This window comes from Haliaeetus albicilla, chromosome 4 (genome assembly GCF_947461875.1).
Source record: "Haliaeetus albicilla chromosome 4, bHalAlb1.1, whole genome shotgun sequence".
NCBI lineage: Eukaryota > Metazoa > Chordata > Aves > Accipitriformes > Accipitridae > Haliaeetus > Haliaeetus albicilla.
In genome coordinates this window covers 53,083,125-53,100,807 of record NC_091486.1, presented here as the reverse complement: position 1 = coordinate 53,100,807, position 17,683 = coordinate 53,083,125, and the positions used below count along the sequence as shown (strand labels likewise).

General features: G+C 45.1%; 2 protein-coding genes across 5 annotated transcripts; both read right to left on the bottom strand.

Annotated features, from left to right (window-relative positions):
* Positions 1 to 725: 725 nt before the first annotated feature.
* Positions 726 to 2,767, bottom strand: LOC138685011 (actin-1-like). 4 transcript variants are annotated; one of them, XM_069780533.1, is made up of 3 exons: positions 1,701 to 2,767; positions 1,569 to 1,578; positions 726 to 1,504 (listed from the first exon to the last, which is right to left on the bottom strand). In XM_069780533.1, exons 1-3 carry the CDS (start codon positions 2,319 to 2,321, stop codon positions 1,188 to 1,190), a joined length of 948 nt encoding a protein of 315 aa, XP_069636634.1. In that variant the 5' UTR covers positions 2,322 to 2,767; the 3' UTR covers positions 726 to 1,187. The 4 variants fall into 4 exon arrangements, with proteins under 4 accessions (XP_069636634.1, XP_069636632.1, XP_069636633.1 ...); XM_069780531.1 differs by having other exon boundaries at positions 726 to 1,943; positions 2,055 to 2,767; XM_069780532.1 differs by having other exon boundaries at positions 726 to 2,057; positions 2,184 to 2,767.
* Positions 2,768 to 2,944: 177 nt separating this feature from the next.
* LOC104318786 (actin-1) lies at positions 2,945 to 4,473 on the bottom strand. Its single transcript, XM_009920191.2, has 2 exons — positions 4,370 to 4,473; positions 2,945 to 4,075 (listed from the first exon to the last, which is right to left on the bottom strand). Exons 1-2 carry the CDS (start codon positions 4,413 to 4,415, stop codon positions 3,051 to 3,053), a joined length of 1,071 nt encoding a protein of 356 aa, XP_009918493.2. The 5' UTR covers positions 4,416 to 4,473; the 3' UTR covers positions 2,945 to 3,050.
* Positions 4,474 to 17,683: the final 13,210 nt, after the last annotated feature.

The following is a 17,683-nucleotide window of genomic DNA, read 5'->3' as shown; positions in this document are numbered from 1 at the left end:
TAATCAGTTTCACAAATTATGACGAGATTTCTATTGCCTGACTGGATGCAGGGCGTATATTTGCAGATGTGGGTAAAGATGATCTCTGTAAATGCATCATTTTCAAGTTGTTTATATGGATGCAAATTTCACTGCTGAAAATTCACACTTTTGTTACAAATTTCATAGCTTGCTTTGGAAATCCAATCAGCTAGCCATGACGTTTACGCTAGTTAAGATTATTTGGTGGAATTATTAACAAAAATTGAGCTTGGCAAGGCAGATTTGGTTAGTAGTTCAAGCAAATAGTTGCAGGGTTTTTTTGTCGCTTTCCCTAGCTCTCGGTGATGCAGTAGAAGAATAACAATTTCTCCTAACATATTCGGCTTTTCCCAAAAGAGAATCGGTGTCAGCTAGGAACCAATGCCTCCACCTTCTCTTAGATGCCTGACATCAAAACATTCGTTCAGGAGTCCGCTAAGAATAAACCCAAACTAGATACCTTTCACCTTGCACCCTCTGATTAATTTACTAATTTTAATTAACATTATATTAGGTTACGTAAATGTACTTTTGCATTAGTCCTTATGCTAGAATATTAGTGAAACCCCACTGATGGACAAACGGAGGCAATGGTTTACGTGATGTGACACAGCAAATCACATGGCAAGGCCGCTAATAGCACAGAGATATTCCAGGTCCGAGAGCTCTGCTTTAACAGCCGGATCAACACATTTTCATTTGGTGAGCAAAAACAAATTTAGAAGTTTGGACCCCTCTGAGCTCCTCCAGGGCTGCTACAAGGAGATCTCCAGTGCTGTGCTGAAGGGTCAGCAATACCCTTGAGCCCTCTATTTCTGCATCAGAGGTCTCTTTCCACTCTTTGGAAGTTTACGGTGAATGGCAAGGAGCCAGCCCCCACGGGCATGGGATGGAGGTGGCTTGTTCTCAAGTGTTTAAAAGTCTGACAAACTGTTTGCAGTTCTAGCAGGGATCAACACATTTCTAGAATTAAAACCAACATCTTGGATAGCAAAAAACCTCTGAACAAGGACTCTTTCTTCAACCCAATGCACAAGGGACCTTTCTTTAGCAAGCTATAAAATCACTTACTATAAATCAATTATTTTTGTACTGATTTATTAACTGCTCTCCAGCTGTTCAGATTGGCACTGAAAAAAAATTCCTGGATGGTCCTACTGAAATTTTCAAAAGCATTTTCTCTGGAGTACTGTTGGTCCAACCTCGTCATAGTCTTCCCTGGTAACCCACATATTCCTAAACGTTCTTAGGCTGGCAAGGATGGAAGCACCGATCCACACAGAGTGCATCCGATCTTGTGGTGAGATGATCTTGACAGGAGTTGTGCTGGGAATTCCTGTCTGGAGCTCCTTCAGAAGCCTCTCCTTGAAACCTCGGAAAAGAGTCGATCCGCCCGATAGCAGCACGTTCCTTAGCATGTCGGGCTGGATATGCTCACGACACTTGGCGACGCTCTGGAGGACCATCCTCCCAACCCCTGGCCCTGGGATTTCTGCCTCTGCGGGCACAAAAAGCGTTTCAGGAGCTCGGAATAGCTGGTCTCCTACCTTGACAGCCCTTCCGTCAGGGAGAATGTACTCGCACGTAAGTTTTTCAGGCTTTTCCTGCATATTTTGGCTAGGATCTAAAGCAACATAGCACAGCTTCTCCTTCATATCCCTGACAATTTCTCTCTCTGCCGTGCTTACGAAGGACTGCCCTGCCTCCGAGAGGAGCCTAGCAAGGTATTTGGTTACACCTTTGCCTGCAAAATCCCGTCTGGTAATGCCGTGTAGCAGGTAACAGCCTTTGTAGACGGGGACCGTGACGGTGACACCATCGCCACTGTCCAGGACCAGTCCGGTTGTGCGGGCAGAGGCGTACAGGGCTGTTAGCGCCTGCAGAGTCACGAAAAGGGCAGGCACCTGGAAGCTTTCGAACATCGTCTCAGCCATTTTTTCTCGATGCCACAAAGGATTGAGAGCGGTCTCGGTCAGCAGGGCTGGCCTCTCACTCGGTTTCATTTTGAGTTCTTGTTCGTACAGATATCTCCAAATCTTCTCCATGTCGTCCCAGGACGTAACTACCCCATTTTCCATCGGGTAAGTGAAAGACAAAATGCCCCTTTTAGACTGGGCTTCCTCCCCGATATAGCAGTCTTTATGTCTCACCCCAAACATGACAAGTTTGAATTTGGGGTATCCCACAACAGTAGATATAACCGAACGGGGCGCCTGTTCCCCTGACAGACCAGCCTTGCACTGTCCAGAGCCGATGTCAAAAATCACCGCGCGGGTCCCTGCTGCCGCCAAGTCGGACATCCTGGGCAGGATGGGTGCCGTCCCTGGCAGCGGCTGCTGGCACAGAGCATCTCCGAAACGTTCTAGATCCCCCAGTCCCAAATAGGCACCTCTCCGCCGAGCTCACAATCCTCCGCAGCTGCACCGGCAACGCTGCTTCCTCCAGGGAGCCGGCGGTGCGGAGCATTTTGATTCAGGGCTAGTATTTGGAAGCAAAACTGGGTGTTCTTGCTTCCTGGATAAATTACAGCAGAGAATCGATGGATTTTTTCAGACCCTCAGGCACAGAGGAGGGTCGGTTACAGTAATTGCATTTGCATTGATTTATATTTGGATTCTGTTTGGGGTTTTGCTGGGTTTCTAAAGGAAACATTTTTAATGAGATCAAAAATAACATGAGAGCTAGGTTTAGAATACAAACCCCAGATATCTCAAAGACCTGAGAGGGAAGAATCTCCCAGGAGTGGAGGTGCGCTGATCCCCAGATGACTCCAAGGCAGGCTGTGAGTCAGTTAAGGAGTTACGGCATCCCTGGGACATGCGCGCACCTGTAAACTCTGCGGAGGGGAAGGGAGATGTTAAACAATAAGATCCTCGTTACCAATGTTTTTAATGTTTTATTTTCATGCAGGTTTTGTCAGCTAATAAACGCACAGCCAGCTGCAGCCCCTTGTAGGTCAGTCAGCTCTCAGGAGCATTTCACGCTCCGGCGTTGCTGTAGCAAGCCATTCTCTTGGTCTGACGTTCTCCTCAAAAGCATTTTCGGTGAATGACAGCTGCCCCAAAATCCTTGTAATCGCTCATGGTGACCCACATTTGTTTGAAAGACGTCAGGCAGGTGAGGATGGAGGCCCCAATCCACACGCAGTATTTTCTCTCAGGGGGTGCGATGATCCTCACAAACATGCCAGCGGGCACTTGCAGCTTCATCTCCTTCAGGATCCGTTCCTCCAGGCCAGGAAAGAGCGTAGACCCACCCGAGAGCAGGATGTTGCCGTAAAGATTCCTGCGCACGTCGATGTCGCACTTCATGATGCTGTTGAAGATCATTTTGTGCACGCCGGGAGCTTCAACTCCAATGTTTGCAGGCACGAAAAGGGTCTCTGGTGCACGAAAGAGCTGGTTGCCTATCTGGATGATATTGCTGTCAGGCAATCTGTATTCTTTCATGATTTCTTCTGGCCTTGCTTTCATTTCTTGGACGGGGTCTAAGGCTACGTAGCACAACTTCTCTTTGATATCTCTCACAATTTCCCTTTCAGCTGTGCTAACAAAAGTGTGTCCACTCTCCAAAAGAAGCTTCATAAAATATTCGGTGATATCCCGGCCAGCAATATCCAGCCTGGAGACAGCATGGGATAAACAGTATCCTTCATATATGGGGACAGTGTGGGTAACACCATCCCCGCTGTCCATGACTATTCCAGTAATACGGGCCGACGCGTAGAGTGCCAGAGTTGCCTGGACTGCAACGTACATAGCTGGCACCATGAAGCCTTCGAACATGATCTCTGTCATTTTTTCCCGGTTCTGCAGAGGGTTGAGGGGGGCTTCAGTCAGCAGCACCGGCCTTTCGCTGGCTTTGATTCTCAGCTCATAGTCATAGACGTGTCTCCAGATCCTTTCCATATCATCCCAGCAGGTAACTATGCCATGGTCAATTGGATAATTCAAAGACAGGATCCCTCTTTTGGACTGAGCTTCTTCGCCAATGTAACATTCTTTCTGTCCCGCTCCCAGCATCGTAGCTTTGACTTTTGAGCGACCAACAATTGCTGTAAAGACAGACCTTGGGCTGCTGTCACCTGCAATACCTGCTTTGAATAACCCGGACCCATTGTCAAAGATTACAGCCGGCACATCCAAAACGCCGGGGTCAAACATTCTTCGCAGAGCTGACGGCTCCCCAGAGTGGCTCCCTGGCACTCTTGCCCCTTCCCTTTTACAAGCTGGTCACCATGGCTAGGCAAGACTTTTTGGGGATGTAGAGCTTGCTGTTTCCAGCATGTCTGCCCCCAGCTACCTCACAATGGCCAGTGATACAATAATACATTTTCCCAGCAAGTTACCTGATCCCAGACACTTCCCTGGATATGGCCAGAGTAGCTTTACCATGACTCCAGCCAGAGGACTATCAATTCACCGAGTCTGATCCACAGGTCAGGGCCCATGAATATACATATCCCTGTAATGAGACGAGAGCATTTTTTTCCTCAGAATAGAAAAGCATGTATTGCAAAATACGTGCATGACAATAATTAAATTTTTCACGTGTGCCTCTGGCTTAGCTAAGACTCTACAAATATTTCCAAGAGTTGGTGAGGATTAGGACAATTTTGTCTCCCTGGAAATATTAACTGAATTACCAGTTTGTTTTTCTGAATAACGTCTGCACTGGAAGCAGACCTTTTCCAGCTGAATCCTTTCTGATCCTTTACAGGAAACTGAAAAATATTTTTGAATAGTTAGAACTATGTTTGGCACTGATTATGGCATTCTGGAATATTTTTTCCTGTCCTTGTTTCTTAATTTAAAGACTATTTTTTGGTATAATTGCAAAAGTAAAATAATAGTCTCTGCCTCTTACTGGTTTAAAAAACCCTGACAGCTTTAAACAATGCTTATGATGCCTTCTAGTGCAAAGAAATTCATTCCCATAATGAATCTATATCCTAGGCTGCTGACAAGCTGAACTGCCTGCAAATAAACAGGCGTGCAGATGTCCTCCTTCCATGCTTCCCTTTTCCATTCAGCACTTTGCTGAGAACAAACTCTTTTTTAGAAGTTTGTTCAAAAGGATGAAAAATATCCTAGATCTTCACAACTGATCCCCATTTCCCATCTAACTTTTTTGGTTTTGTTTTTGTTTTTAATTTTGCTTCAAGAGAAGATTTCCCAAAGAAGAAAATTTTCTATAGCTTTGAATCCAATGAGATCTGACAATCCAAATCCATTTACAGAGAAAATTTCCTTTAAAAAAAAAAAAAGAATCACTATATAACTTCAGTTTGAATCCTTGGCTGCCAGAGTTTAATTGCTTCTCCTTGTGGCTCTAAATCCAGGGCAGCTTCAAAGCAAGGGTGGCTTCTATTAAATTTAATTACTTTTTCCTGCAGCTCGCATGGCAAAGGTGCCAGGTACTAAATGAAGGCGGTTATGAATCAGAGGCAGATTACAAACAAAGATATATATTAAACAGAAATTTTAAGCGTAAGCAAATGACCTCCTTGTACAGAGACATTTATACCCCATATGAGCTATTAAAAAAAAAAAAAAAGCCATCTAACAAGGGATCAGCTCTGTGTATGTTATTTCCATTCTGCTTAGATTCCAGACATGTTTGTGTTAAATGCCACCCTATCCATTTTAGCAATTTCTCTAATCCTCTTAATATTTGTGTACATATATTTCAGTGTGTGGCACGCTTGTTTTCATGCATGCTTCTATATTAATGTCAACAGGTGTCCTAATCATTTAAGAGGTTGTTATATGCATCACGCTAGAAGCCCCATTTAATCCAGCACGGTCTGCATGCAGCTTACAGCGAAGCACTCCGTTTTGAACATGATGTTGAGTATTAAAACAAGGGAATATTGACTGGCATTATTATTAAATGGCAGTTGAATCTAGATGCAGGAATGCTCATCTGTTCCCTCATATTGGTTCTGTCATAAATCACCTTAAAAAGGGCACGTGTGAATTAATTTTGTTACTATAGGGTTTGTAACAAGGGAAATGACTGTGTTTAGCTGAAGTACTGCAAATTGGACTCATAGAAGAGACAATATGAGACATCAAAAATTTCTCGTGCTCACCTGGCGGTATAGTTTATGCTGTTATGACCAGTCCTCACTCAGGAATGGAAAGATAGCTCATTTTCCGAAAGCCAGTCGGTCTTTGGCCTTTGACAATTGCCAGGGGCTGCCAGCTGTGGAGAGACACATAAGGAACTGAACTGAGACGAGCAAATCCATTCCACAGGAGCCGCTAACGTCTTGACTAGATGGTATCCGCTGTTTGTCACCTCTTAATGGGGTGGAATATGAACTCGAAGCTGAGAGGCACATTGGAAACGCAGTAATAACGCAATTCCCACAATGTACCAACCATAAATGACCTCTGTCCCACAGGCATTGGATTGTATAAATCCATAGATAGTTAAACGTGTTGTTTATAGGCCAGTCTCGCTTGCTTTATGTCAGTGCTGAGCACGCATTTTCACCTACCGGCTTACCCACGTCTTTTTGCTTTACTGACCGTGTCGCCTGCGCAGAGTGTTCCCCCCAGGCAAACCAGGGCTTGTCCTTTCTCCACAGCCATCCTCTGTCCAGAGAATTCTGGAGACACAGATGTCCCTCGGGGCAGATTCTGCGTGAATCAGGCCAGGCTGGAAAGCACCTAGAAAAGGGTGATGAGCTTTGGAAGGTCTGACTTTACCTGGGGTAAAACCAGAAGGAAAAGGATCAGCTCTCAGTCTCTATGCCTGCATAAACGCCGAGGGCCTGGGTCATGTGTAACACCTGTAGCAGGAGGAATAGATGTCTTTCCACATCTAGAAAGCGTTACCAAAACGAGAGACAAGTAAGACCAGAGACTGAGGGAGAGATGCTTCTCTCCCTGCCTTTCTATACCGGATTATTTCAATATCTTACCCGTGTTTCCTTTGCATTTGTGTGGGTCTTGCCATCCTCAGATGACTGTTTTCTGGATGTAAGCTCATTCTGAGCAGGCACAGTACAGGGCAGCGGCTGAGGCGATGTGATTATAGTACACCAAATACAGGTGAGGTGATTATAGTACACCAAATACAGGTGAAACCCCAGAAATAGTAATGCTTCATCAGAGAATCCCTTAATGAAATCCATGGAATCATGATTTTTTTCTGTTTCACAGAAAAAGGGGACAACTGCAAGGAATTTGTTCATTCCCTAAACTCATTCCACTCCTGAGTCTTTCTCAGTTTCCTACAGGCAACTAATTTTGCTGGCTAACACAATTATCAGGAAATCTCAGACATACAGCTCCAAGGAAGAGCTGCCTTATCCTTCAAAAACTTCACAGGGACTTGATGAATTGGCATTCATTTCTCCATAAAATAACTTCCTTAGCCAAGATATAGCCACCACCTTTTTTGGGCACGCCTCCTCCATCTTTGTTTACCCCCCAAAAAATGCTGATTATCTTCTCGGCTTACAGTTTCCTCATTACCTTGTCTGGATGGGGAGGACAGAAGTCGGGCTGTTGGCTAAGAGAGAGCTCTGTGACAGTGGATCTGTCAACAGGACGACCAAGGCAGCTTTCCAAGTGGATTTTAAGCTGGAACTTTTGCTTGCTGCGAAGCAATGCATTAAATACATCAAAAAGGTGAAAATAAGAAAAAACAAGAGGCTGGCATGTGGTGGACATGAGTCTCAAGGCAGCGTCTCATGTAAACGGAAGTATACTGCCTTTTTATGTACAGTAGTAGTAATTTAGCACTTTCTGGGATATCCCAGAAACAAACCAAAGGATTTATTAAAGTGCTACAGCTTAAGTGTTAGACATCTGTGCTTTTACAGCTGAAAGATCACAGCTATAGAACCATCTCCCCAGAGCATGCATATGACTTGTGCAACAAATAGGAGTGCATTTATGGAGTGAATCCAAATGCATCAGAAATAAATATTACAGGAGAAAAAGTGAGGAAAAGAAGGTATTTCAACCCAGAGGAAGTTTGAATGAGGAAGGACAAAAATCTTCTGTTCAGAATACCACCATTGAAACCGTATGTGGGGAAGACAGAATGGAGACTGCTCAGCCTTCTCCATGCCCTAAAAACCTGGACCGGCGGTTCACAGCGCACGGAAGAATCGAGCACATCAAATGCCGTGGCAATGATAGACGCCTTTACAGAGTCAGTCTGTCAGCACACGAGGACACCACTTACTCTGTGCCACAAGTCATTCTGGTACAGATACAAAATGAATTTATTATTTAGGTCGTGATAATGCCTGGAAATCTGTTGAGCTCTCGCAGGGACTGTAGAAACAAACAGCAAAGGGCCAGCCCTACTCAAAAGAATTCGGTCTGGGAAGTGAGACCTAACAGGTGCATGAGACAAACAAGCAGGTCAGGGCGGAAGGCAAGGGAGACAGTGTGAAAGAAATCAGGGGCTGAGAGCAGTTCTTAGCCAGTAAGAAGCAATAATCACCATCACAGATGCTTAGCTCTAACAGCTTGACAAGATCCCTTTCTTCACATAGGAGCTGTGTTTGATTGCTCCCATACTTGTTTCCATCTAAAAATCCCCATTTTGCAATGTCTTCGTGACACTCCAAACGTCCACAAAGCTCTTTGAAGTTGAATTTTAATGTGTTTATCGACACCAGTTATGATATTTCAAAACACATGGGCTACAAATTGTTACCATGCACTCCTAGTGTTTACAGTAATCCCCATATTAAAACAAACTCGGCCTTTCCTGATGATTTTATATCTTTTTGCTGACTCACTTGCCCATGTTTATTGAAACTCCTGTTGAGGGTTTTTTTCAGTATTCAACACTTTTGAAACATAAAACCTGCTATCTGCAGATTTCATATACTTTTGAAACATTTTGCATTCATTTTTATGGGCACCACATGGCCAAAATCCTCCTCTTCAGTTTTCCTTCCAGATCTGTGACTTGCGATATGGGTTTCCCATGCTCAAGCCCAGCAGTCAACCCCGCGCCTGCGGCCAGTCTCGGTGTTAGAACTGCTGCCAAGACCTGGCCCAGCGATGGGTGGCTCCAGGACCTCAGCCCTGACGCAGCAGCTCGGCCAGAGGACGTTTCCCTCTGATCTCTGTGTGCTAGAGGTGGGCTTAAGCTGCAGCAAGGGAAGATTTTTGGAGCCCGCACCGTTGCCCGTTAGAAACGATAAAGGTAGTTCTTCCTTCATTTGACCAGCGCTGGACCGCTGAACCCGGGAGGTCTCTCCCATCCTAGGAGGACACCTTGGCTGCAGCCCCCGAGGAACGCGAAGCTGCCCGGTGGGTCAAGTTCAGGACTGCGACAGGGCTTTGCCACCCTCAGGGGGTCACTCTTAGTCAAGCGGGGCCAAGAGAGATGACTGTCCGGCTCCTGAAAGCAGCGGGCCAGCAGGCACTTGGAAGTGGACGCTGTCAAGTCGCTTGAGACCACGCGGCTCGTCAAAGTCTGCGGCTCTGAGCCGTGAAAACTTTCGGTAAGCAACTCAGAGCCTGGAAGGTTGGGTGCTCCACCACGCGGCGTGAAGCAAAAACGTTTTAAAACTTGATGTTTCGGTGTCTGCTGTTACAAGGGAACAACCTTATAAAAGTCCCTATAAAGCATGAGACAGGCGCAGACTCCTCGTACTGGCCCCAAGACCCTTTCAGCACCAAACCTCCTTGGTGGTGCCGCGGGCAGCTGCACCAACCAGTGCCAGGGAGCGGGGAGCGGAACCCACTCCTGTAGCAGGACCCACTCCTTGTTAATGTCCCCAGACAGACCATCTGGAAAGTGAAGTTGAGAAGACGTGTTAATTTTGGCAGTGAACAAAGGCACTGGGGAAGGCAGTAAAAAAAATCAATGTTTGCTAAATAGAAAAAAAGGATCTAAATTGGGGGAAATTTCATTTATTTTATAATTCCTAAAAGGTATTGGAGGGAGGGAAATTGAAATGGTAAACAAATTATAAAATATAAAAAAAGTTACAATGCATTGTCCTTTTAAAGGAAACTTAAATTACTGCATTGCTAAATTGGAAGAGCTCTGGGAACTCATTCATGGTCTTCTACTCTTTAGACTCACAAAGTCTAACCGGTATCTCTAGGGGTGGCTGGATTTAATAGTATCATCTAAAATGTAATAAACCCTGCAAGTGATGAACAACTGGGAAGGTGCAGAACCCACTGGGATTCAAATTTAATTCAGACGATTTGGAATTCAGCATCTGAGAACTACTCAGAGTTCACATGTTATTTTCCACGTTGGAGAAAAGAAAATAAGATCTATACCTAGGAAGTGATATAAATTATGCACAAATAAAAGGCTTGGTTGAAAATTCATATATTTAAAATAATAGTCTTGATTATTTGAAAATGAAGAGAAGTCCGGGAAAAGACTGCTTATATTTTTTATTGTCTGAACGCTCTGAATCAGGTAAAACAATTTCACTAAGCTGAACTCCAATCACTTATCCACAAATTAACCTTTCCTGGGTAGAACCGAGGCCTGGTGGCTCCACTCTCTGAAATAACTCCATCTCCTACAGGTTGCCCTAGAATACTAAAAGGAAGAAGACAAGTTTTAGGATTAAGACACGGAAGGGTAGCTGACGGAGCTGCGCAGTGTATTTCTCGGTCTCTCAGCTCCTGTCTGACCATAAGCATGTCTCTCCAGATGTGCGCTGCAGTGACCGCCTATAAAACAGCTGCACCAACCTCACACACCACCTCCTGCAGCTCAACAGAGGGACGGGTCCAGACCGCACCTGATGCCTTTCAGCACAAGACCGGCACAAATACTAACGCTTGACGTGAAAACAAAAGCGAAGCAACGCTTTCTATAAGCCTGCAAGAGCACTCCCCGCTCAGACCGCTTCAGGACGAGCGGATGGTAAAGAGACGTGGTCTCCAGCTGGCCCTCGGACATCTGCTTACGGCTCCTGTGTGCCACTCCTGTTACACGTTCGGCTCCGTGTCTGCTCAGGGAAGAGCCTTTGTAAAAGAAATCAGAGTTGTTGGGAGTTCTGAGACTGTACGACGGAAAAAAGGGAAAGCAGGGCTCTCTTACCCTTGGAAAACTGTTAATTCAGCATTAAATACATACCGAGCTGTTCTGGAATCTCATTGTTACTTTATATAGCCAAGTACCATTACCTCTAACTATATTCCAATGGCTGTTGGACTTGGGTTTACGAGCAAATTGTTAAAAGCTGTGTCTGAGGTATGAAAGCGACAAGTGGAAAGCATTCCCATGAAGTATGCAGGATGGCTGGAACTGGGCCAGCGGTTTAGGTCAAAACTCAGTCACATGTCCTGCTAGCTGGTCCGGAACATCCTTCAAATCCAGCTAAGCAAACAGCTCGGAGAGCTCTGTGCCAAGTGCCAACTCCAGCTGGCATCCTGGGACATTTTATTCTACAGTTGTTGCAGTTTTGGAGGTTATGAAAAGTTTACTAATGAGAAACATTTCGGGATGCTGTGCCAACAATCTAGGCTGAAGGAAGAGCTGTAATGACATGAGCATATATAACTTTGGTGGAAAGTCTGAAACATCGGTTCCACACCCTGAGAACTGCCTCTCTGTTTATAAATCCCAACAATTCTGAACATCAAGAGAAACCCGTCTGCTTGCTCTTAAGATGTTTACATTGTGCTTTCTAAATATTTAAAACCATTGATGAAATTAAAGACAACTTTCACGATGCTGTGTTCCTCAGTTATTTCGTTCATTTTGGTTTGCAGGGCCAGTGCTCCTTTTGTAAACAGGAATTTGATATAGCAAAAGGGACGGGAGACCACTGGGCAGCCAGGGATTCTCAGCAAACAATTTTGGTAACCCTCTTTATAAATAATCTTACCAAATTTCTGTTGGGAAATAATATATTGTTTAGCTTTCTGAGGAAGAAGCACTTGCAACCAGACCTATAAGATGCAGAAGATTGGGTGGGTGGGTGGAGAAGCTGCCTCTCAGGATCCTGGTATCAACTATAGATGCAGAGCCCATCTGTGTGTTGTTCAGTGTCAGAGAAAAGGGAAGCCAAGGAATCATTACACCGGATTCTCACAACAGAAAAATTTAAAGGACTTTCTCAGCCGCCATGTTTCTCTCTCGCATTTTCAAAGTCCTCCTTTGGCTGGTGCTCCAGCTGGCATTCGACGGACAGAAAAAGAAAATAAACCCATGGTTCCCAGAGGATTTCTAGCAGAATATTCAACATATTAGAAGTGAAAGAAGAAATACTGAAAGTGCAAGCAAACCCTCTGTTCCCATCTTCACTCTAAGGCAATATTTGGGTGCAGTAGGAGTGCAGAGCAGTGTTTGTCTCTCTACCAATGCTATTCATCACTACGTTTACCATATTTTCCTTTTCTTTCCATAACTCCTGGCTTCGCTCATGTCTGGGTGTTTTCTAACCAGCCTTAAGGCGATAAATCTAAGCTGTCAGCATTGGAAGAAAATTAATGTGAGAAGTTGTTCCAAAGGCCACCAGCCTTTTTCCGACTGGGTGTGCTGTGTTAATCCAGGATTCCTCAACAGCTTTCAATGTTTTGCTATTTTCACAAGGTTTTGAGGCTACAGATGCATTTTTTGAAGAGCAGCTTTGAATCGTATCCTGTAGGATACCGAATTACTGGAGTTTCTTCAGATCGCAAAGAGAAGCGAAGGTGCTCGGCACAGGCCCAGATCTGACCTTGGCTATCTCTGGCCAAGCCACAAGCAAAACCCAGATCCAGAGTGGGAACGCATCGGGGTCTGAATCTGGGTTGAACTTTTCACGAAGAAAAAGGCCAAGTGATTAAAAACCAATCCTGTTCCTATGCCCCGTAGTGATGACGCTGGTTGAATTATTCATTGTGAGTTATTTATCCAAAGAATGCAGCTGGCATTTTTGCTGAATACATTACTTGCAAGTTTTGATTTCTTGTTTCATTACTCACTCTGTTCTGTACCACTCAGAAACTCCAACCTCTTCATTTCTGAAAGTCTCTTTTCTGAGTCTGAGAAAAAGAACACTTGGGAAACAACCTTCAGCTGGTGCTGACCTGATACAGCAAATACCTCCCTGGGAAAGGACAGCCTGGCAGTTAAGGCATTTTCCTGGAACTCAGGGAAGCAATGTTCTTTTACCCCATTCAGCTGCAGATGAACTCCGTAACCCTGGGCAAATCACTTAGTTCCCTGTACCGCTGGCTGCACATTTATAAAGTGGACATCGTATTTCTCTCTGTAAGATACTGTAAGGCTAGATATGTTAAAGATGATGAATTGCCTAGTTACTATGGAAACTGGAAAAGCACCTAATGCAGATGGATGGGTTTAGAAACAGATCCACCTGACTGAAAAATCATGAGCAATTGGGAACTTCATTAGGTAAAATTCATCATGTTGTAATCAGAAGGATTGTGGGAGCCACTCAAAACTTCCTTTAACAGAAAGTACCGGCTTACTAGATTTGACTCTGGATAGACACTGAAGATTTTCCCTTGTATATTTTCAAACTCTCCAGTTTAATATATCTGTTCAAATTTGTTTTTCTCCCAGGGCTTGGGATGTTTAGGTAGCAAGTAAAATCCTTGTCCCATGGAACAAAGATCATTAAAACCAGAACAGTGACTGCAGAAATCAGCCCAGAAGTCTAAAGACTGGGACCTACTGAGAAAGAAGTTTAATTCCAAACCTAAAATCTCATGAGCCATTTAAAGAGAAAGTACCGAGCAACTGCTGAATGCAACTGTGGCAGTTTTTCCTCCACCGGGAGACTACTGTTTCAATTATGTCCTCACAAAACACTGCTGCTCTCTGCTTTTGGATCAGACTTCATCTGCCAGCTGCTCAACCAGACATCTAGAGGTAGGTCAGTTAGAGTTTTGTCCAAGTACAAATCGAGCAAGGACTTCAAAACCCAGGCCGGCGTTTGCGTGCTAATCCCTGTCGCAGAACCAACGGAGAGAACCCACTCGTCGTTTCTTTTGCCCGGGTCCTAACCAAACATGGTATTTGCTTGCTTAGTTCTCAGAAGCTGACTGACGAATTTGTTTTTGAGAGAGGTATTTAAAATATGGAGGTTCCCCCCCTCCTGCGACACATCCAATTATAATAATTTGGAGGTATTTCAAACTTTAGACCTCGAACCACTCCTCATTGTCCTATCAAATTATCCAGGTCTTTGACATGAAAAGTCATTATTTGCAAAGACTCCCGGTAGCAGCACTTACTGAAGTGAGGCTGCTCAGGTTTGGGAGTTTAAAAATGGGTTTGCCATTGCAAATGGCTCATCGAGTTACAGTTGTGTCTCGGTAGGGTAAAGCACTCAAGGCTTTCAATTGCAGCAGGCCCTGCTGACTCAGGGAATGAAAGCTATGGAACTGCTGGCAAAGGAAATGCTAATAATTAAAGCAGTAATCGTGACTCTGGGGCAAGAAATAAATGCCTACAGGGTGACGCGGGATTGAATAGACAAAGCAAATAAGAGCCTCATGCTGCACAATGCCACAGAGCAGTGATTACAGCTGGCAGCAGAACCCCCCGGCTTTCTGTGCCAGCACGACGGGTACCGCCGGGTAAGGCTCACGAAAACCAGCCCGCCTTCCCCAGCAGGACCAGCAGGCAGCGCGTTGGGCGGGAGAGGCTCGGTCAGCACGCAGCTCCACGCACATCGCCCGCTCTCCGTTTTGTGCAGAGGGAAGGCTCTCGCCCAAACACCGGGAAACCGGTGCCACGCTCCGAGGACTCGCGCTGGGCACCCCAACGGGTCGTGCTCTTCCCGTGAGAGAATGCCCTCCCATTTTCAGTAGAAGTGGAGGATGCTCCCCTTGCCTAGTGGGCGTGACAGGTCCACGCTGCCGTTAAAATCAAGACCACTAACGACATTCGCAGTGTTTCGGCCAGAGATGGCCTCATTTGTGCCGTAAGTTATTTTGGAGGTGTTATTATTGAAACAGAAACATTGATCGTGAAATGACGACAGCAACAGTAGAAAGCAATAATGATAACTTTGACCTTGCGCTGCACATTACAACCAAGATCCCCAAAACGCTTTCCAAACAACTACCCCCCCCCACCTCGGTCCTCTTCCGAGAGGATGGTCAGCTGCTTACTTATAGTGGAAAGCAATTAATAATACAAATACTTTACTGATAAAAATTTTTCCGCACAAGTCACTAGCGCCCCCCTGCTTAAATAAAATGTCATGTGCAACGGTGAATGAGAACAGACAGGCCACATCCAGTTTGGAACGGAGGAGAATGGGCTACCTGTTTAATTTCAGACAACACTAAGATACCTGAAAACATTAGATTTCTATGAAGTAGTTCCCAGGGAGCAATCCCATGTCACCCATGGCAGGTGAAGTGCTAAACACCCTCAAGGAAGTACAAGCTCTCTGAAGATGAGGGCAACCAGCAAATAGCTCGGATCTCTCCCTGAAGGGCGATGCGTAGGACGTGCCTCTGAGTAAAGTCCAGCACATGTGTAACCTGGCCCCTTGCGACTGGCAAATAACTTAATTTACCATCATTCAGGTGTCAGGTTCCACTTCCTTGTTTGCTGAATGTAATAATATCCCGCAGTATCTGGCTTGCACAAGGGACTAAGAGAAGTAATTTGACAGCAAAAATAAACAAATGAAAGGAGTCTTTAAATACATCAAAGGGAAAGTGTGCTACTATCTGTGGGACCATCATCAGAAGCTGTACCGCTGGATGCTAACCCTGAAGCAGAGATGAACTTCATGTTACTGCCTCCAGGGCCACAGGTCAAGAAACACTTTGCCCCTGCTTGTTACGCTTGCTATATACTTGCTGTTTGTTATACTCCATTTGCGATACTTCAAATTCATGTGAATTTTCTCTTCCCAGTCTGGAGATTGTCCTCCCCAAGGAATAAATTTTACCCTTTATCCTAAGGTTGCAGATAGGAAGCTACTAAATTTGGCCCAGGAAATCCTTGTCAGGAAGGCACTTAATTTCAGGAATAAAGACAACCTGGCAGAGGGAATCTGGTCCAGGATATTAGGAGTGGAAAGTGAAAATCTGCTGTTACACCATCAGTAAAATAGAGCGTTGCAAAGAAGACTTCTTCCAGAAAGGGCTGGGAGTCTTTCATTAAATGCAGCTAAGAAAAAACTCGGTGTTTTTTTTCATTTGTGGGTGTTTTTTTCTCTCTAACAAAACTGGCCTAATGATGGGAGTAATTAAATTATAATGCCTCCACTATTGTTTGAATAAGGCAAACTCCCTCACATGCCGTTAATGTACTACTGCCAACAGCAGCCAGGGAACAGCCTCGACAATAGAGAGGATTTTCCAGCTCACTGTGCGATTTGATCTCTATAAACCTCCCATAACATATACTGTACGGCAGTAAATCATTTATAACATTATTATCCGCCCATCTGGGATCAGAGTGCAACCACTAAGACAACGCAAGAAATCTGGGCTCCTTTCAGCACTCCGTGAAATGAACCTCATTGGTAAGATTTCATTAATTCAGCAATTCAACAACTAGATCACGCTCCCTACAGGAGGGACTGTACTTTCCATTGGCTACTTTCCTAGCATTTCCCATGGCTCTGGTATTTTTATTCTCCAGTATTGCTGATACTTTCACTTGTATTTCAAAATGGTTATTGCTTGAGCGTGGTTGGCTGGTTGCAGTCCAGTTCCTAGTGAAAGAAGGAAGTGGTTTTGGAGAAAAAAATACCATGTTTTCCAAGTTAGCATCAGACTTTGTTCCCAGCTTAGCTTTGGTGAAAAGCCTTCTGAAGCCTCCTTCTGCAAAAGCCCTTCTGAATTTCCTAGCTCAGAACTGGAGTAGGAAAAAAACCAGCGTGAGTCAAAGCTCCCCCGGGCTCGGCTGCGTGTGCGGAGGCAGCGGCAGGCGGCTCGGCGAATACGCCTTCTCCATCCCAGGTTGTCACAAGCTATGGACACCAGCAAAAAAGGGTTAAAACGCCTTCCTGCGGAGCTTCGCTTTACCCACCACGAGCTATATCTCACAACGACATTCCTCCTGCACGAACATCAGCCCGGCTGAAAACTCAGGGGTGACGCAAGACCGTGCGTCAACCTCACAGAAAATCTGCGTGTTTGTATCAAAGGCTGTAAAACGTGGTAGCTGCCAGTTTCGCCCCACGGACGAAATTTCAAGCCTAAATCTCAAAGTGAAATTCAGGCCATAGGCCGTTGCCTACAGCTTGACCAAAGAAAACTTTTGCACCGCCTTCTGGGAACAATCTCTGCCAAATTCCACACAGATCAAATGCACGCGTGTCCAAATGTTAAAAATTAATTAACACAGAAGACCACCACTTCACTTGTTACCTAGAGCATGAACCAAAGCCTGCTGAACGCTGGCTTTCCCCAGCCCCACGAGCAGCACCTCTACAGGTAGGAGAAGACGGCAGGGCTGTCCTGGAAGAACTGGGCTCTTCCACAAGAGCAGGACATCTTCAGGAAAGAGGGACAAATCAGGGGGAGTGGGGGAAAACTCGTGTCGCTGGCCATGGTATGAAGAACTCGTGAACGTGGTAGAGCACAATTTTCTGTGTGATTTCTCGGCGTAAACATCAGTAAACGGAAAGCTAAGGCAGTGACGGCGCAACCATCAGCAAGCTGCTTATAATCAGAGTCGTATTAGCATTGAACCTGCAATCTTTTCTATGCGCACCTGCAAC

Bases quoted from the DNA above. Each gene is read 5' to 3' on its own strand.
- LOC138685011 (XM_069780530.1), bottom strand. From the start codon at position 2,321: ATGTCCGACTTGGCGGCAGCAGGGACCCGCGCGGTGATTTTTGACATC.
- LOC104318786 (XM_009920191.2), bottom strand. From the start codon at position 4,415: ATGGTAAAGCTACTCTGGCCATATCCAGGGAAGTGTCTGGGATCAG. The intron at 4,076-4,369 runs GTAACTTGCTGG...CTGTCTTTACAG, and splicing joins AGGGAAGTGTCTGGGATCAG to CAATTGTTGGTCGCTCAAAA.